This window comes from Chelonia mydas, chromosome 3 (assembly GCF_015237465.2).
Source record: "Chelonia mydas isolate rCheMyd1 chromosome 3, rCheMyd1.pri.v2, whole genome shotgun sequence".
Taxonomy (NCBI): Eukaryota; Metazoa; Chordata; order Testudines; family Cheloniidae; genus Chelonia; species Chelonia mydas.
In genome coordinates this window covers 1,139,172-1,159,045 of record NC_057851.1, presented here as the reverse complement: position 1 = coordinate 1,159,045, position 19,874 = coordinate 1,139,172, and the positions used below count along the sequence as shown (strand labels likewise).

General features: G+C 58.9%; 1 protein-coding gene and 1 non-coding gene across 3 annotated transcripts in view; both read left to right on the top strand.

Moving 5' to 3' along the window:
• Positions 1-3,038: 3,038 nt before the first annotated feature.
• LOC114018940 lies at positions 3,039-3,202 on the top strand. Its single transcript, XR_003564126.2, has one exon. It is a non-coding gene; the product is annotated as a U1 spliceosomal RNA (small nuclear RNA).
• Positions 3,203-18,756: 15,554 nt separating this feature from the next.
• CAD (carbamoyl-phosphate synthetase 2, aspartate transcarbamylase, and dihydroorotase) overlaps positions 18,757-19,874 on the top strand; it is a 30,963-nt gene continuing 29,845 nt past the window's right edge. Inside the window, exon 1 of one of the 2 annotated variants that reach the window (XM_037893623.1) lies at positions 18,757-18,989. In XM_037893623.1, coding sequence (XP_037749551.1) covers positions 18,908-18,989 — 82 coding nt within the window. In that variant the 5' untranslated portion in view covers positions 18,757-18,907. The remainder of the gene's footprint in view (positions 18,990-19,874) is intronic. The other variant, XM_043541948.1, reaches the window with a different exon arrangement.

Below are 19,874 nucleotides of genomic sequence, written 5' to 3'. Positions count from 1 at the left end.
CAGAAAACATGGGGATTCATTATTCTAATTCCTTCATTTGGGAATAAATTTATGCATGAAAAAAATGAAACATGAAAATATATCTGAAATTTCTTTTCTACATTATACAAGCCTTGCCTTGGCAAATCACTAATGCCAAAAACGTATGAAACCAAACCAATAGATCAGTGGTTCCCAAACATCAACAACCTGTGAACCCCTTTCACTAAAATGTCAAGTCTTGCGAACCCCCTCCTAAAAACGAATATTTCCAGGGATTTTCTCCTTTACCTTAGTATAAATTAGAAAAGCAGTGATCTTGGAAATATAAAATTTGTTTTTATGACATTCTTATTGCATACCATTTATTATTAATTATTATTCATCATTACAGTATTTTTATTACGTTATGAAAACGGCAACACTCTTCCAAGAGCTCACTTTCGTAGCTTGTATCACTTGGAATAAGCCTGTTACAAGGACAAGGCTCGTACATTTCCTCCAGGAGTATCAGACGTGAAACAGCAGGAAGGGATTTAAGAAGCCAACTGAAAGAGTTCCCCCTACACAAGCACTCAGGTCTTGAGCAGTCCAGGGAATCAGCGCATGTGACAACAAAGCTTAAACTTGTTCTTCAGAATAATTTTAAAAACAACACTAGCTGCCTATTCAATTTTAAAAACAGCAAAAATATCCACCTCCCTTTCCATTTCTTCTAAGGAGTCTTGAAGTTTAGATCTCCTCAGTGCGATAGAGATGCTTGCTTTGACCTGCTCAGCTCTTGGAAGTCCCGGGGCCCCGGGCTGCTGGCCCCGGGCTGCCCGGGGACCCTAGGGACAGCTCTGTCCGCCGTCCCTAGGGACAGCTCTGTCCGCCATGAGGGAATTTTCCCCAAGAACCCCCTGTCACATTTCACAAAGCTCAGGCTGGGAACCCCTGAGCTCGATGAATACAAAATACCCCCTTGCCGGAGAAGGCCTTATGAGCACAAGCCCGAAACGACTGTCAAGTGCAGGCTTCAGAGCTCCGGTTCCTTTCGACAACAGACGCGGCACGCCGTGAAGAGCAGAGCCTGCTCCTCTCACACCCAGGGAGAGCAGCCCCACCGAAGCGACGTCTTGGAGCCTGGGGAGGAAACTCGCGACTGCTCCTCTCCGCGGAACCCTTCGCTGCGGAGCGAAAGATCGACACGGGCTGCAGGAAAACCAGAGCCTGTAAAACGTGCCGGGGAGGCGCTGCCAGGGCCCCAGCGTGTTTTACCAAAGTCACGGTGAGGAGGCGGCCGGCCCGCGGCTCCTCCCGCTCGCAGAGGAAATGTCACTGACCCGCTTCGGATCCTGAGTTTGCTCATCGGAACCGGGGACACTGGGAGCAAAACGAGCCCCTGGCCCCCTGCAGTGACACGGGCCGGGCAGGGACTAGGCGGGGGGTCACTGGTGTCCCACACCCCCCTCGGGGGGAGGTCACTGGGGGGTCACTGGTGTCTGGCACCCCCCTCGGGGGGAGGTCACTGGGGGGTCACTGGTGTCTCACACCCCCCTCGGGGGGTCACTGGGGGGGTCACTGGTGTCTCACACCCCCCTTGGCGGGGTCACTGGTGTCTCACACCCCCCTCGGGGGGAGGTCATTGGGGGGTCACTGGTGTCTCGCACCCCCCTCGGCGGGGTCACTGGGAGGTCACTGGTGTCTCGCACCCCCCTCAGGGGGAGGTCACTGGGGGGGTCACTGGTGTCTGGCACCCCCCTCGGGGGGAGGTAACTGGGGGGTCACTGGTGTCTCACACCCCCCTCGGGGGGAGGTCATTGGGGGGGTCACTGGTGTCTCGCACCCCCCTCGGGGGGGTCACTGGTGTCTCACACCCCCCTCGGGGGGAGGTCATTGGGGGGTCACTGGTGTCTCGCACCCCCCTCGGCGGGGTCACTGGGGGGTCACTGGTGTCTCACACCCCCCTCAGGGGGAGGTCACTGGGGGGGTCACTGGTGTCTGGCACCCCCCTCGGGGGGAGGTCACTGGGGGGTCACTGGTGTCTCGCACCCCCCTCGGGGGGAGGTCACTGGGGGGTCACTGGTGTCTGGCACCCCCCTCGGGGGGAGGTCACTGGGGGGTCACTGGTGTCTCACACCCCCCTCGGGGGGAGGTCACTGGGGGGTCACTGGTGTCTCCCACCCCCCTCGGGGGGAGGTCACTGGGGGGTCACTGGTGTCTCGCACCCCCCTCGGCGAGGTCACTGGGGGGTCACTGGTGTCTCGCACCCACGTCAGCAGGGTCACTGGGGGGTCACTGGTGTCTCGCACCCCCCTCGGGGGGAGGTCACTGGGGGGTCACTGGTGTCTCGCACCCACGTCAGCAGGGTCACTGGGGGGTCACTGGTGTCTCGCACCCCCCTCGGGGGGAGGTCACTGGGGGGTCACTGGTGTCTCGCACCCCCCTCGGGGGGGTCAGTGGAGGGGGGGTCCCTGGGGTCTCCCACCATCCTCGGGGGGCGGGAAGCGAGACGCGGCGTCTCCCCCCCCCCGGCAGAGGCGGGGCCCCGATCCCGGCTGTGCCCGGGGCTCTCCGGGAGCCTGGACCCGGGGCCGGGCCGGCTACGGCTCTAGGGCCGCCGGGCTCCGGCGCGTTACTGAGGCCGGGGGCGGCTCGGCCCCCCCGCCGCGGGGAGCGGGCCCGGCCGGACCGGGCGGCCCTTGGGCCAGGGCGCCTGGGGGGGGAGGGGCCGGCCGCGGGGCTCGGCGCGCGGGGAGCCGGGGCGGGCCAGGGGAGAGCGCCCGGCCCGGGCAGGCAGGGGGAGGGGCCCGAGAGGGGGCGGAGCCGCGTGCGCACGTATGCAGATCTGTGTGCGAGCAGAGCACTGTGGGAGCGGGAGCTGGCTGCCGAGCGGGGCCCGAATTTGGCAGGCGGGGCTCGGCGGGGACAAGGGTGGGGGCCGGAGACACCCCGGGGCAGGTCGCGGCAGTGGGGGCCGGCGTGGGCGGGTCCGGCGGGCGTGTCGCGGCGGGCCCCACCGTGGGTTGAGAGTGCGGGGCGAGCGAGGGCGGGCGGCGGCTGGGGCTGCGCAATTCATACTTACCTGGCAGGGGAGACACCATGATCACGAAGGTGGTTTTCCCAGGGCGAGGCTCATCCATTGCACTGCGGGTGTGCTGACCCCTGCGATTTCCCCAAATGCGGGAAACTCGACTGCATAATTTGTGGTAGTGGGGGACTGCGTTCGCGCTCTCCCCTGGCGTGCGGTGAAAGACAGAGACACGGTTCCGGGGGGGGGTGTACGGCGCTGCACGTTCTCGGCGAGCGGCAGTGGTGTCCTTGTGTGTTAGTGTCGGGTTCGTACCCGCCTGGGCCTTCCTTCGGTGCGACAAGGGAGAGCAGAGCTCGGAGACCGCGGCTTACAGCACTCTGTGCTTTCGGCGGCCTTGGACCAGGGCCGCCTTTTGCCTAAGGGGAGCTGCCTGGCTGCTCTGTCTCTTTCCCGGCTTGCAGCTTTTCTCCCTTCCCTCCTTCTCGGGCTCTTCCTCCTCTGACGGGAGGGCGGCCTGTCGGAAATGCCTGTCTCACCTGGTCCCCGCGTCCAACCTGCAGGCTCACCCCCTGCCCTAGGGCCGCTTTGGCTTTTGCTCTCTGTTTTTTCTCTTGGGTTGGCAACCCTGTCTGTGCTACGGAGACTAGGCCGGCACAACCCCAAGGTGGAGGAGGTCTTTCCGTCGCTTTAGGCCCACATAAGTCCAGGCTGTGGGCGGAAGAATTCTTCTGTCCACCTCGCTCCCGCCTTTCGGGGAGGTGGATGGCCTACGCCAACAAGAAAAACCCTCTCCAGGAACAGTGCCCTTCTGTTTGGGGAGACTATGCTGGGTCAAAAAAGAGGACTAGTCTAACTGCATCCGCTGAAGTGAGCTGTAGCTCACGAAAGCTTATGCTCAAATAAATTGGTTAGTCTCTAAGGTGCCACAAGTACTCCTTTTCTTTTTGCGGATACAGACTAAGACGGCTGTTACTCTGAAACTAGTGTAGCTGCGTTTCTCTGCGACAAGGTGGACTCTGTATTGCGTCCCTTGTGTCTCCTCAGAGCCGTTGTGTTCTGAAATCTTTAGGAGTTTACTTCATTTATGATGAAATCTTGCTGTGCCTTTCTTCTCATTTTGAATGAGTAACTAGACATGAGCTTTTTTGGTGTGTTGACGGAGGATTGTTTAAAAAGCTGGGATCCCAGTTTTGCTGCCTTTCCGTTCCATTTCCTCTAAAAGCCCACTTAAAACCCACTTCCCACATAACTCTCTCCAACGTACAGTCCTCTGGCAGACACGCCACACGTACAGCTCCACTCAATCCCAGTCCGGTTCCTTGCTGTTTCCTGTCTAACCACTGCACACGTACGGTGTGTGCTCCCTCCCCGGCTAGTCCCGCCACTCCTGAGAGGCCGGAGCGATTCCCCGCCCTGGCCCTGGACCGGCCCCGGCCGCGCTGCCAGCTCAGACTGGCAGACACCGCCACCTTCCAGCAGGGCCGGTGAGTGTGGCCAGGGGGCAGGGTGTGAGGGAGCGGGTCTCCGGAGGCGTGGGGGGGGGCTGCTGGCCAGTGGGGGGGGTCTCTTGGGGGGCAGTGGTGGAGGGTATGTGTGGGGAGACGCTGGGCACCGGGAGTCGGGGGCTGTGTGGCATGGCCTGGGCCCACCCCCGAGGGGAAGGGGCAGGCTGGCAGCACAGGGCCGGGTGGGCCAGTGTGCATCTGGCAACTGCCGGTTCGTAGACAGTGCCCTTGCGCTGGGCTGGGTGGAGCGGGGACGGCCCCACCATGCCATGCCCCATTGCCCCGGCCGGCCTCTTGCTCTGGGGACCAACCTCCCCACGCTGTGCTTCTTTGCCCCCGGGGGGCCCACAAAGGGGATCTGCTCAGCGATCGGCTGAGCAGCGAGCGGCTCCTGCCCGGCCCCCGGGTGAAACGTCCGTGGGGTGGGAGTGGTGAGCTAAGAGCTTGGCTGGGCACGTGTGTTGTGGGTGTTGCTGGGAAGTAGCTGCTTAGAGCACAGCTGTCAAGGCTTTCACTGGGGAAAGGTCCTGCAGCCCCACAGGTCAGGGCAGGTCCTTCCCTCCACCAGGCTCCTCCTGGAGCCCTGTGGGTTTGCCACATCCCCTGCCTATTCCTGGCCCTCGGTGCACCAGGCTGGGAGGCACCTGGCCCTGGGCCGCCGTGCCAGGAGTTGGGGCCTCAGCCCCCTTTGTAAGTGGGGTCCCGGTCCCAGAAACGCACCCGTCGCCCTCTCCTCCTGCCCGTAGGTTGCCAAAGGCAGCCGGGGGCTCTGAGGCTGGTGCTGGGCCCTGCAGAGGGCAGACGGTGGGGCAGAGGGCAGCACGGACTGGGTCTGTTCTCCCCCCGCCGGGCCTGTAGCAGTTGCAGCGGGGCTAGGCTTGGCCACGCTTTGACTCTCCCGTAGCTGCAGCCGGCCCCCCACTCAGCCCCCAGGGTTCAGTCGTTGGACCCCACTCCCAGGGCTGCGCTGCTCGCTCCCCACAGCACCGACAGGGAGGCTGGGCCAGTGCTGGGCTCCCCTCACTCTCAGCCCCCCCGCTGGCCAGGAAGCCCCTTGGCTGGGGCAGGGAAGGAGCCCTCCCCCATCGCCGCTGCTCTCGTAACCCCTGGCACCGCTGGCATGTGGGGCACCTGTGCCCTGGGCAGAGGAGGCCTGTGCTGCTCCCTGCCCAGCCAGTGTCTCTGACTCCGGCAGCTGCCTGATCCAGGTGCCGGGCAGCCCCGGTCCCGCTTTCTCTGCAGAACCAGGCCGTGGATCAGGGAGCCCCTGAGCCCAGCCTGGGGGGACCCCACCCTGTGTCACACAGGGAGGGTGAAGCCCCTGGGCTCCTGGCCCCAGTCATGGGGCCCTCCCTTGCGCCACCCCACAATGCGGGGGGCAGGCACGGGGGCTCTGCCCAGGGCGCTCAGTGCTGCAGGCTCCCGGAGCAGGTGCCAGGACTGGCTGCACTTGGCATTTCTTGATGCTTCTAAGTAGCACGAAACCCCAGGCTGAGACCTTCTCCCCAAACACGATGGCAGCTGGGCCCCCTGCCCCGGGACACCCGTCAGCCCCCGCTCCACGGCTGGCTGTTGCAAAGGGCCTGGCTCCGGGAGTGCTCTGCCCCACGGGCCCACTCAGCTGATGTGCCATGGACCCGCTACACAGAAAGCAAGGCCCTTTATCGCGCTGGCTCTCTGGGAAACCCGGCTCAGCTCCTGCCCGACCCCTGGGAAGAGAGTCCAACGGGCAGTGCCCAGCAGCAGGCTGTGCCCGCCAGCCCACCAAGAGAGCTGGCCTGGCAGCATGGCCCGACGGCCAGGAGCCTGTGGCAATTTCACACTGGGGGGCAGGGCAAGGCCCAGCTCTTGGCCCCTCCAGGAGAATGGGGGCCAGGAGCTCCCGTGGTCACCCTGCTCCCCAGGAGCTGCAGGGCTGGGCCAAGGCACCTCTCCAGGAGGCAGGCTCCAGGCCACCCAGCTGTGGAAGTGGAAACATCTGCTAGGAATCCCGCGTCCACATTTCCCTGCGCACGGCATTTCCTCTTTGTGCATGCGCGGCATGGGGTGGCGGCACGGGCCCAGGCTTCACCCCCACATGCAGGCCGCTGGCTGGATCCTCAGCTTCCCGGCCCAGGCAGGGAGACATGAACGGGCATCCACGCCCCCGCCTGCACTGCAGCCCCAGGGCAGGGAAAGGGACCAGGCTGGCGCTCACCTGTAGAAAGCTGGCCCACTGCAGAGCTTCAGTGCAGATGCTGCCTCAGCTGCGGGGCCGCTCCCCGGCCGTGGGCAGCCCCCGCCCCAGGCAGGAGCTCCGGCCTTGGCAGAATTCTCCCCTCCAGCGAGCGCCGGCCCAGCTCCCCCCACCCCGTGCTGCTGCCCCCAACCCAGCGCACATCTCCAGCCCTGGCAGGCATGGGACCTCTCTCATAAGAACGGCCTGATGGGGTCAGACCAAAGATCCATCGAGCCCAGTATCCTGTCTGCCGACACTGGCCCATGCCAGATGCCCCAGCGGGAGTGAACAGAACAGGGAATGGTCTAGTGATCTCCCTCCTGCCATCCATCTCCACCCTCGGACATACAGAGGCTGGGGACACCATCCCTTACCCATCCTGGCTAATAGCCATTAATGGACTTAACCTCCCTGAATTTATCCAGTTCTCTTTTAAACCCTGTTATAGTCCTAGTCTTCACAACTTCCTCAGGCAAGGAGTTCCACAGGTTGACTGTGCTCTGAGTGAAGAAGAACTTCCTTTAATTTGTTTTAAACCTGCTACCCATTAATTTCATTTGGTGGCCCCTAGTTCTTTTATTATGGGAACAAGTAAATAACTTTTCCTTATTCACTTTCTCCACCCCACTCATGATTTTATAGACCTCTATCCTATCCCCCCTTCAGTCTCCTCTTTTCCAAGCTGCAAAGTCCTAGCCTCTTACAAGAAGTGGAAGGTTGGACATATGACCAGGGAAGAGTATAAAAATATTGCTCGGGCATGTAGGAATGAAATCAGGAGGGCCAAATCGCACCTGGAGCTGCAGCTAGCAAGAGATGTCAAGAGTAACAAGAAGGGTTTCTTCAGGTATGTTGGCAACAAGAAGAAAGCCAAGGAAAGTGTGGGCCCCTTCCTGAATGAGGGAGGCAACCTAGTGACAGAGGATGTGGAAAAAGCTAATGTGCTCAATGCTTTTTTTGCCTCTGTCTTCACTAACAAGGACAGCTCCCAGACTGCTGCGCTGGGCATCACAACATGGGGAGTAGATGGCCAGCCCTCTGTGGAGAAAGAGGTGGTTAGGGACTATTTAGAAAAGCTGGACGTGCACAAGTCCATGGGGCCGGACAAGTTGCATCCGAGAGTGCTGAAGGAATTGGCGAATGTGATTGCAGAGCCATTGGCCATTATCTTTGAAAACTCGTGGCGAACGGGGGAAGTCCCGGACGACTGGAAAAAGGCTAATGTAGTGCCAATCTTTAAAAAAGGGAAGAAGGAGGATCCTGGGAACTACAGGCCAGTCAGCCTCACCTCAGTCCCCGGAAAAATCATGGAGCAGGTCCTCAAAGAATCAATCCTGAAGCACTTACATGAGAGGAAAGTGATCAGGAACAGTCAGCATGGATTCACCAAGGGCAGGTCATGCCTGACTAATCTAATCGCCTTCTATGATGAGATTACTGGTTCTGTGGATGAAGGGAAAGCAGTGGATGTATTGTTTCTTGACTTTAGCAAAGCTTTTGACACGGTTTCCCACAGTATTCTTGTCAGCAAGTTAAAGAAGTATGGGCTGGATGAATGCACTATAAGGTGGGTAGAAAGCTGGCTAGATTGTCGGGCTCAACGGGTAGTGATCAATGGCTCCATGTCTAGTTGGCAGCCGGTGTCAAGTGGAGTGCCCCAGGGGTTGGTCTTGGGGCCGGTTTTGTTCAATATCTTCATAAATGATCTGGAGGATGGTGTGGATTGCACCCTCAGCAAATTTGTGGATGATACTAAACTGGGAGGAGTGGTAGATACGCTGGAGGGCAGGGATAGGATACAGAAGGACCTAGACAAATTGGAGGATTGGGCCAAAAGAAACCTGATGAGGTTCAATAAGGATAAGTGCAGGGTCCTGCACTTAGGACGGAAGAACCCAATGCACAGCTACAGACTAGGGACCGAATGGCTCGGCAGCAGTTCTGCGGAAAAGGACCTAGGGGTTACAGTGGATGAGAAACTGGATATGAGTCAGCAGTGTGCCCTTGTTGCCAAGAAGGCCAATGGCATTTTGGGCTGTATAAGTAGGGGCATTGCCAGCAGATCGAGGGACGTGATCGTTCCCCTCTATTCGACATTGGTGAGGCCTCATCTGGAGTACTGTGTCCAGTTTTGGGCCCCACACTACAAGAAGGATGTGGATAAATTGGAGAGAGTCAAGCGAAGGGCAACAGAAATGATTAGGGGTCTGGAACACATGACTTACGAGGAGAGGCTGAGGGAACTGGGATTGTTTAGTCTGCGGAAGAGAAGAATGAGGGGGGATTTGATAGCTGCTTTCAACTACCTGAGAGGTGGTTCCAGAGAGGATGGTTCTAGACTATTCTCAGTGGTAGAAGAGGACAGGACAAGGAGTAATGGTCTCAAGTTGCAGTGGGGGAGGTTTAGGTTGGATATTAGGAAAAACTTTTTCACTAGGAGGGTGGTGAAACACTGGAATGCGTTACCTAGGGAGGTGGTAGAATCTCCTTCCTTGGAAGTTTTTAAGGTCAGGCTTGACAAAGCCCTGGCTGGGATGATTTGATTGGGGATTGGTCCTGCTTTGAGCAGGGGGTTGGACTAGATGACCTCCTGAGGTCCCTTCCAACCCTGATATTCTATGATTCTATGATTCTTTAATCTCTCCTCATATGGGACCCGTTCCAAACCCCTAATCATTTTAGTTGCCCTTTTCTGAACCTTTTCTAATGCCAGTCTATCTTTTTTGAGATGAGGGGATCACATCTGTATGCAGTATTCAAGATGTGGGCATACCATGGATTTATATAGAGGCAATATGATATTCTCCGTCTTATTCTCTATCCTTTTTTAATGATTCCTAACATCTCGTTTGCTTTATTGACTGCCGCTGCACACTGCGTGGACGTCTTCAGAGAACTATCCACGATGACTCCAAGATCTTTCTCCTGATTAGTTGTAGTTAAATTAGCCCCCATCATATTGTATGTATAGTTGGGGTTATTTTTTCCAATGTGCATTACTTTACATTTAGCCACATTAAATTTCATTTGCCATTTTGTTGCCCAATCACTTAGTTTTGTGAGATCTTTTTGAAGTTCTTTAGTGTCTGCTTTGGTCTTAACTATCTAGAGCAGTTTAGTATCATCTGCAAACTTTGCCACCTCACTGTTTACCCCTTTCTCCAGATCATTTATGAATAAGTTGAATAGGATTGGTCCTAGGACTGACCCTTGGGGAACACCACTAATTACCCCTCTCCATTCTGAAAATTTACCATTTATTCCTATCCTTTGTTCCCTGTCTTTTAACCAGTTCTCAGTCCATGAAAGAATCTTCCCTCTTATCCCATGACAACTTAATTTACATAAGAGCCTTTGGTGAGGGACCTTGTCAAAGGTTTCTGGAAATCTAAGTACACTGTGTCCACTGGATCCCCCTTGGCCACATGTTGGTTGTCCCCTTCAAAGAGCTCGAATAGATCAGTAAGACACGATCTCCCTTTACAGAAACCATGTTGACTTTTGCGCAGCAATTTATGTTCTTCTGTGTGTCTGACAATTTTATTCTTTACTATTGTCTCAACTAATTTGCCCGGTACTGACGTTAGGCTTACTGGTCTGTAATTGCCAGGATCACCTCTAGAACCCTTCTTAAATATTGGCATTACATTCGCTATCTTCCAGTCACTGGGTGCAGAAGCTGATTTAAAGGCCAGGTTACAAACCATAGTTAATAGTTCTGCAATTTCACATTCGAGTTCTTTCAGAGCTCTTGGGTGATGCCATCTGGGCCCGGTGACTTGTTACTGTTCAGTTTCTCAATTAATTCCAAAACCTCCTCTAGTGACACTTCAATCTGTGACAATTCCTCAGATTTGTCACCTACAAAAGACGGCTCAGGTTTGGGAATCTCCCTAACATCCTCAGCCGTGAAGACCAGGGGCCCCCCTGGTTGTTTAGCAGGCTTCCTGCTTCTGATGTACTTGAAAAACATTTTGTTATTACCTTTTGAGTTTTTGGCTAGCTATTCTTCAAACTCCTTTTTGGCTTTTCTTATTACGTTTTTATACTTAATTTGTCAGTGTTGATGCTCCCTTCTATTTACCTCACTAGGATTTGACTTCCACTTTTTAAAAGATGCCTTTTATCTCTCACTGCTTCTTTTACATGGTTGTTAAGCCATGGTGGCTTTTTTAGTTCTTTTACTGTGTTTTTTAATTTGGAGTATACATTTAAGTTGAGGCCTCTATTATGGGTGTCCTTGAAAAGTGTCCATGCAGCTTGCAGGGATTTCACTCTAGTCACTGAACCTTTTAATTTCTGTTTCAGTAACTGCCTCATTTTTGCATAGTTCCCCTTTCTGAAATTAAAGGCCACAGTGCTGGGCTGTTGCGGTGTTCTTCCCCCCACAGGAATTTTAAATGTTATTATATTATGGTCACTGTTTCCAAGCGGTCCTGTTACAGTTACCTCTTGGACCAGATCCTGCGCTCCACTCAGGACTAGATCGAGAGTTGCCTCTCCCCTTGTGGGTTCCTGTACCAGCTGCTCCAAGAAGCAGTCATTGAAAGTATTAAGAAATTTTGTCTCTGTATTTCGTCCTGAGGTGACATGTCCATATGGGGATAATTGAAATCCCCCCACTATTATTGTCCATTGTCTTCTCTCCAGGTAAACAGGGTTGCCTGGGCCTCCTCTCCCCTCTTCTGTCCTCTGGCCCCTCTGGCTGGAACCGGCTGGTCAGGTCACCGGGTCCCCTCTTCGCAGCCCATTGTCCTCCCGCTGGCCAGAACCGGCTGGGACTCCTGAGCTGGGCCTCCTGGTCGCCAGGTCACCAGTCACTGGGGTCTCCATTCTCCAGGCCATTGGCTGGGGTCCCAAGTTCCCTCGCCGGTCCTGTGTCCCATCAAACTCCCTCTCCCATCACCTCGTTAAACCTGTAACACCCAGGGAAACTGAGTCTCACCCCCTCTGCATGCAAACCATTGGAAAACAAGGAAAAAAACAAGAAAATCCCCCACTTTGTCACACCCAGTAAAAGAGAAAAGATTCTCTCGATCCCAAAGGACCAAGCCCCAGACCCAGGTCAATATACAAATCTTACCCACAAATCACACTGTTGCCAATCCTTTAGAATCTAAAATCTAAAGGTTTATTCATAAAAGGGAAAAGATAGAGACGAGAGCTAGAGTTGGTGAAATGGAATCGCTGACACACAGCAATGGCAAAGTTCTTGGCTCAGGCTTGCAGCAGTGATGGAATAAATGGCAGGTTCAAATCCAGTCTCTGGAGAACATCCCCAGCTGGGAGGGGTCATTCAGTCCTTGGTTCAAAGCTTCAGGGTAGCCAAGTCCCTCCAGAGGTAAGAAGCAGGATTGAAGACAAAATGGGGGGGATTCCAGGGTCTTTTATATTCTCTGCCATGTGGAAGGACCCCTTTGTTCTTACTGTGGAAAATCACAGCAGCAAGATGGAGTCTGGAGTCACATGGGCAAGTCACATGTCCATGCATGACTCAGTTTGCAGGCCAACGCTACTGTTTACATGTTAGTTTGAAGGTTCCCAGGAAAGCTCAGATGTGGATTGGCGTCTCCCAAAGTCCATTGTCAGTTAAGTGTTTCTTGATTGGGCGCTTACTGAGAACAGTCCTTTCTCAAGAAGCTGACCAAATGCTTCACTGAGGCTCCTTGGAATCAAATACATTTGAGATACAAGTACATAGCCAATATTCATAACTTCATATCTTTACAAAAAAGATACACACAAACAGACGGCATAATCCTAACCAGCAAACCATCACCTTGTCATAGACACCTCACACGACAACTTTTGTACAATATTTGCTGCAAATATATAACAGTGGCTGCAACAATGCTCTATACAGTTACAGTTTATGTCAATAACATCAGTTGTATATTAGGAAACACTATTTCACTAGGAGGGTGGTGAAGCACTGGAATGGGTTCCCTAGGGAGGTGGTGGAATCTCCTTCCTTAGAGGTTTTTAAGGTCAGGCTTGACAAAGCCCTGGCTGGGATGATTTAGTTGGGGATTGGTCCTGCTTTGAGCAGGGGGGTGGACTAGGTGACCTCCTGAGGTCCCTTCCAACCCTGATCTTCTAAGATTCTATTTAGTTGCCTTAAAAGTCTTTGCTGAGGGTCCTTGTTTCCATTTTTGCTGACACCCACAAAAATTTTTACTAGGTTGCTGGGGCACAATTCCCCTTTACAAAAGCTGTGTTGACTCTTCCCCAGCAAATCGTGTTAATCTGTGTGCCTGATAATTCTGTTCTTTAATATAATTTCTCCCAATCTGCCTTAAACTGAAGTTAGATTTACCCGCCTGTAATTGTCAAGATCATCTCTGGAGTTCTTTTTTCAAATTGGCGTTACATTAGCTACCTTCCCAGTCATCTGGGACAGATGTGAGTTTCAGTGTTTGGTTACACACCACAGCTAGTAGCCCTACAGTTTCAGATTTGAGTTCCTGTCAAATTCTGAGGTGAATCCCACCTGGTCCTTGTAACTAAATTAGTGTCTAATTTAGTAATTTGTTCTATAATCTCTTCTACTGACACATGTGTGGGGCTGTACTTCAGATGTGTCACCCAGAAAGAACAGCTCTGATGTGGGGAATCTCCCCCACATCCTCTGCAGTGAAGACTGCTGCAAAGAATTAATTTCACTTCCCTGTAATGGCCTTGTCGTCCTTGAGTGCTCCTCTAACACCTTCGTCGTCTAGTGGCCCCATTGCCTGTACTTAAAAAAAATCTTACTGTTAGTTTTTTGTCTTTAGCAAGTTCCTTCGTGGCCTGCCATACTATACTTTCCAACTTCCCTGCCAGAGTTTGCTCTCCTTCTTATTAGCCTCACTAGGATTTGACTTCCAGGCTTGAAAGGTTTCAGAGTAACAGCCGTGTTAGTCTGTATTCGCAAAAAGAAAAGGAGTACTTGTGGCACCTTAGAGACTAACCAATTTATTTGAGCATGAGCTTTCGTGAGCTACAGCTCACTTCATCGGATGCAAACTGTGGAAATTGCAGAAGACATTATATACACAGAGACCATGAAACAATACCTCCTCCCACCCCACTCTCCTGCTGGTAATAGCTTATCTAAAGTGATCATCAAGTTGGGCCATTTCCAGCACAAATCCAGGTTTTCTCACCCTCCGCCCCCCCCACAGACAAACTCACTCTCTTGCTGGTAATAGCCCATCCAAAGTGACCACTGTCTTCACAATGTGTATGATAATCAAGGTGGGCCATTTCCTGCAGAAATCCAGGTTCTCTCACCCCCTCACCCCCCCTCCAAAAACCACACACACAAACTCACTCTCCTGCTGGTAATAGCCTATCCAAAGTGACCACTCTCCTTACAACCTGCATGAAAATCAAAGTGGGCCATTTCCAGCACAAATCCAGGTTTTCTCACTCCCCCACCCCCATACACACACAAACTCACTCTCCTGCTGGTAATAGCTCATCCAAAGTGACCATTCCTAAGTTTTGTATTGTTCCCCTTTTCCAAGTGAAGTGTTACCATGCTGGAGTTTTTATATTATTTACAATACAAGGAGGTTAAGTTTAATTACATTGTGGTTGCTTTTACCTCGTAGTTCAGTTATAGTCACTTCTTGGTCCAGATCCTGTGCTCTACTTAGGACTAAATCAAGAATTGCCTCATCCCTTAGGGGTTACAGGACAGGCTGCTCCAAGAAACAGGCCTTTATGGGGTCTAGAAATGTTCTCTCTGCGACCCGCCCTGAGATAACATTTACTCAGTCATTATGAGGATAGTTGAAATCACCCATTATTATTGCACTTTCTGCTTTTGCAGCCTCTTGGACCAATCCCTTTGGCTCTCGCCATGCAAGTTGGAAGATGCCCTGTCCAAAAATGCTGTCTCAACTCGCGGCTGGTAGGCGTTGCTGGCCCCTGCTTTTGGTATAAGACAGAGTAGAACTGGACTGTATCATTTGTGGTGGGGGGGCTGTGTTTGCATTTCCCCCCAGCATTTGGGCAAGGGAAACAAGAGAAAGCTGGCTTCTTGCAGCAGTCCCTCTGCATGCTCTCCCATCTTCAATGTAATTGTATTGGTTTTCTTTCTCCTGGTAGATGGGTGGTGTTTCGATGTGCACAATAAAATCTTTACCATAAATGACCTGGGGAAAAAAATAGCATGTACAGCCAAAAAATGGGGCAGGACTGCTTAGGAAGGGGCACTGCAGCAGAGAATCGAAGGCTTAGAGTGGCTCGCAAATGAAGTATGAGTCTACAGTGCAATACTGTTGCGAAAGAAGCAAACACTGTTCTGGGATTGTTAGCAGGAGTGTTGTAAGCGAAACATGGGAAGTAATTCTTCCTCGCCTCTCCACGCTGATAAGGCTGGAGTATTGTGTCCAGTTGTGGGCACATTACAGAAAAGATCTGGAGAAGTTGGAGAAAGTCCAGAGAAGAGCAACAAAACCCATTAAAGGTCTCAAACCCATGACCTCTGGGGGAAGATTGAAAACACTGGGTTTGTTTCATCTGGAGATGACAGAGGGTGGCATGGTAACAGATTTAAAGTGGGTAAGAAGTTTTTGTAATGCCAACAGATGCCAGTGGGTGGGATTGAACCTAGGACTTCTGCAGCTAAATGCATGAGCCTCTACAGCAGGGGTGGGCAAACTTTTTGGCCCGAGGGCCACATCAGGGTGCAAAACTATATGGAGGGCCGGGCAGAGAATGCTGTGCCTCCCCAAACAGTCTGGCCCCTGCCCCTATCTACCCCCTCCCACTTCCCACACCCTGACTGCCCCCCTCAGAACCCCTGACCCATCCACCCCCCCCCCGGGACCCCCCACCCCTAACCACCCCCCCGGGACCCCACCCCCTATCTAACCCCCCCGTTCCCCATCCCCTGACCGCCCCCTCACCAGAACCTCTGCCCCACCCAACTGCTCCCCAGGACCCCCTGCCCCTATCCAACACCCGCCCCCTTACCATGCAGCTGAGAGCAGCGGGAGCTCGCGGTCCTGCCGCCCGGAGCCAGCCGCACTGCCCATGCAGTGCTGTAGCTGCAGGGGAGGGGCCAGGGGCAGCCTCCCCGGCCAGGAGCTCAAGGGCTGGGCAGGATGGTCCTGAGGGCTGGATGTGGCCTGTGGGCCGTAGTTTGCCCACCTCTGCTCTACTGCATGAGCTAAAAGCTGTGGCAGCCTCATGACTCTCCAGTGCTCTGGGTGCCCCAGCACCACGCCAGGAGGTGTGCGGTTACACTGTGAAGAGGAGGAGGAGAAGCTGTTCTCCTTAACCACTGAGGACAGGATCAAAGGCCATGGGCTCAATTGCAGCCAGGGCGGTTTCGGTTGGACCCCGGGAAAAGCGTCCTGCCCGGGGGGTGACGCAGTGGGACGGATTGCCCAGGGAGGCCGTGGAGCCCCCGTCCCCACTGGAGGTTCCCCAGAGCCGGCTGGACACCCCCCCGTCAGGGCTGCTCAGACAGTCCGTGGTCCTGCTCGCTGCGGGGGACAGGAGCAGATGCCTCTGGAGGGCCCGTCCAGCCCTAGGGTGCGGAGAGCCTCTGGGAGACGCTGTAATGCACCGGCCCCGACGGGCCTGCCAGGGGATGCCCACTGCCCAGCCTGGAGCCCCCTCCCGCACTCCGAACCCCTCAGCCCCAGCCTGGAGCCCCCTCCCGCACCCCAAATCCCTCATCCACAGCCCCACACCAGAGCCCTCACCCCCTCCGCACCCCAACCCTCAGCCCCGGCCTGGAGCCCCCTCCCGCACCCCAAATCCCTCATCCACAGCCCCACACCAGAGCCCTCACCCCCCTCCGCACCCCAACCCTCAGCCCCGGCCTGGAGCCCCCTCCCGCACCCCAAATCCCTCATCCACAGCCCCACACCAGAGCCCTCACCCCCCTCCGCACCCCAACCCTCAGCCCCGGCCTGGAGCCCCCTCCTGCACCCCAAATCCCTCATCCACAGCCCCACACCAGAGCCCGCAGTGCCAGCCAGAGCCCTCACCCCCCTCCACACCCCAACCCTCAGCCCCGGCCTGGAGCCCCCTCCCGCACCCCAAATCCTTCATCCACAGCCCCACACCAGAGCCCTCACCCCCCTCCGCACCCCAACCCTCAGCCCCAGCCTGGAGCCCCCTCCCACACCCTGAACCCCTCACTTCTGGCCCCACCCCAGAGCCTGCACCCCCAGCTGAGCCAGCGGGGTGAAAATAAGCCAGTAAGTGAGGGGGGGGGATGGCGGGTGGACCCTCGGAGGAGGGGCGGGCAGGGGTGTCTGGTCTGAGTAGAGAGTTGGGGGAGGGCAGAGCCAGCAAGGCAGGGACCCGCCGGCTCCCCCGGCACCACTGGGCACCGGCAAAGCGGCGCGGCCTCGCCCGCGGGCCCTGCGAACTCCCGCCGTGCCCGGCAATCCGAGCTCGGAGCCGGGGGCGGGGCTCGCTCGGGGCGGGCTCGGGAGCTCGGAGGCGGGGTCGGGGCTCGCTGGGGGGAGGGCTCGGAGCCGGGGCGGGGCTCGCTCCAGGGCTCGGAGCCGGGGGCGGGGCTCGCTGGGGGGGGGTCTCGGAGCCGGGGCGGGGCTCGCTGCGGGGGGGTTCGGGGGCTCGGAGCCGGGGGCGGGGCTCGCTCGGGGCGGGCTCGGGAGCTCGGAGGCGGGGGTCGGGGCTCGCTGGGGGGGGTCTCGGAGCCGGGGCGGGGCTCGCTGCGGGGGGGTTCGGGGGCTCGGAGCCGGGGGCGGGGCTCGCTGGGGGGGGCTCGGGAGCTCGGAGCCGGGGGCGGGGCTCGCTCGGGGTCTCGGAGCCGGGGGCGGGGCTCGCTCGGGAGCTCGGAGCCGGGGCGGGCTCGCTCGGGGAGGGCTCGGCGGCTCGGAGCCGGGGGCGGGGCTCGCTGGCGGGGGCTCGGGTCCGGGGCTCGCTCGGGGCGGGCTCGGGGGTTCGGAGCCGGGGCGGGGCTCGCTCGGGCAGGGCTCGGGGGCTCGGAGCCGGGGGCGGGGCTCGCTGGGGGGGGTCTCGGAGCCGGGGCGGGGCTCGCTGCGGGGGGGTTCGGGGGCTCGGAGCCGGGGGCGGGGCTCGCTCGGGGCGGGCTCGGGAGCTCGGAGGCGGGGTCGGGGCTCGCTGGGGGGGGTCTCGGAGCCGGGGCGGGGCTCGCTGCGGGGGGGTTCGGGGGCTCGGAGCCGGGGGCGGGGCTCGCTCGGGGCGGGCTCGGGAGCTCGGAGGCGGGGTCGGGGCTCGCTGGGGGGAGGGCTCGGAGCCGGGGCGGGGCTCGCTCGGGGTCTCGGAGCCGGGGGCGGGGCTCGCTCGGGCAGGGCTCGGGGGCTCGGAGGAGGGGTCGGGCCTCGCCGGGGGCGGGGCTCGCTCGAGGGCTCGGAGCCGGGGGCGGGGCTCTCGGGGGGGGGGTCTCGGAGCCGGGGGCGGGGCTCGCTCGGGGCGGGCTAGGGGGCTCGGAGCCGGGTCCGGGCTCGCTCGGGGCGGGCTCGGGGGTTCGGAGCCAGGGGCGGGGCTCGCTGGGGGGGGCTCGGGAGCTCGGAGCCGGGGGCGGGGCTCGCTCGGGGTCTCGGAGCCGGGGGCGGGGCTCGCTCGGGGCGGGCTCGGGGGTTCGGAGCCGGGGGCAGGGCTCGCTCGGGAGCTCGGAGCCGGGGCGGGCTCGCTCGGGGAGGGCTCGGCGGCTCGGAGCCGGGGGCGGGCTCGCTCGGGGAGGGCTCGGGGGCTCGGAGGAGGGGTCGGGCCTCGCCGGGGGCGGGGCTCGCTCGAGGGCTCGGAGCCGGGGGCGGGGCTCGCTCGGGGCGGGCTAGGGGGCTCGGAGCCGGGTCCGGGCTCGCTCGGGGCGGGCTCGGGGGTTCGGAGCCAGGGGCGGGGCTCGCTGGGGGGGGCTCGGGAGCTCGGAGCCGGGGGCGGGGCTCGCTCGGGAGCTCGGAGCCGGGGCGGGCTCGCTCGGGGAGGGCTCGGCGGCTCGGAGCCGGGGGCGGGGCTCGCTCGGGGCGGGCTCGGGGGTTCGGAGCCGGGGGCGGGGCTCGCTGGCGGGGGCTCGGGTCCGGGGCTCGCTCGGGGCGGGCTCGGGAGCTCGGAGCCGGGGCGGGGCTCGCTCGGGGCGGGCTCGCCCAGTCCGCATCCGGCCCCTCCCGCGCAGGCCGGCGTAGTCCCCGCACGCGGCGCCGCGTCCCCGCAGCCGCCGCGGCCTCCCCGCCCCGCGCCCACGTGCCCGGCCCCGCCATGGGCTGCCTGGTGCTGCAGGACGGGGCCGTGCTGCGGGGCCGCCCCTTCGGGGCTGCGCGCTCCGCCGCCGGGGAAGTGGGTGAGTGGGGCGGGGGCGGCCTGGCGGAGCCCGCGGGGATGCGGGAATGGGGGGCAGGCCCGGTGGGGGGAAGGGAATGGGGGGCAGGCCCCGGCTGAGCCGATGGGGGGAAGGGAATGGGGGGCTGGCCGGGTGGGGGGAAGGGAATGGGGGCAGGCCCTGGCGGAGCCCGGGGGGGGGCAGAGCCGGTGGGGGGAAGGAAATGGGGGGCAGGCCCCGGCTGAGCCGGTGGGGGGAAGGGAATGGGGGGCAGGCCCGGTGGCGGGTAGGGAATGGGGGGCTGGCCGGGTGGGGGGAAGGGAATGGGGGGCAGGCCCCGGCGGAGCCCGGGGGGGGGCAGAGCCGGTGGGGGGAAGGAAATGGGGGGCAGGCCCCGGCTGAGCCGGTGGGGGGAAGGAAATGGGGGGCAGGCCCCGGCGGAGCCCGGGGGCGCGGGGGGTGGGAAAGGCTCCATCCGATCCTGTGCCCAGACCCGCACTGCTCCCCCCAGCACTGCAGCGTGCCCCAGCGGCGCAGGGTCTCTCCTCTCCCCAGGCCGGGTGCGGGGGATGCCCCGTGCCTGGGGCAGGGTGCCCAGCGGAGGGGGCAGCTCTAGAGCCCGGGGGGGGGTTCCTGGTGCCAGGCTGCAGCCTTTGGCAGCATCCTCCAGTCGCTGGGGACGCTTCGTTTGCTGTGCCCCCCCTGGCAGAGCCGTGCTGTGCCAATAGGGCCGGGGGGGGTGCAGTGCCGTGCTCCGGGGCCCGGCCCCCCTGGCAGAGCCGTGCTGTGCCAATAGGGCCGGGGGGGGGGGGTGCGGTGCCGTGCTCCGGGGCCCGGCCCCCCTGGCAGAGCCGTGCTGTGCCAATAGGGCCGGGGGGGGGGGGGTGCGGTGCCGTGCTCTGGGGC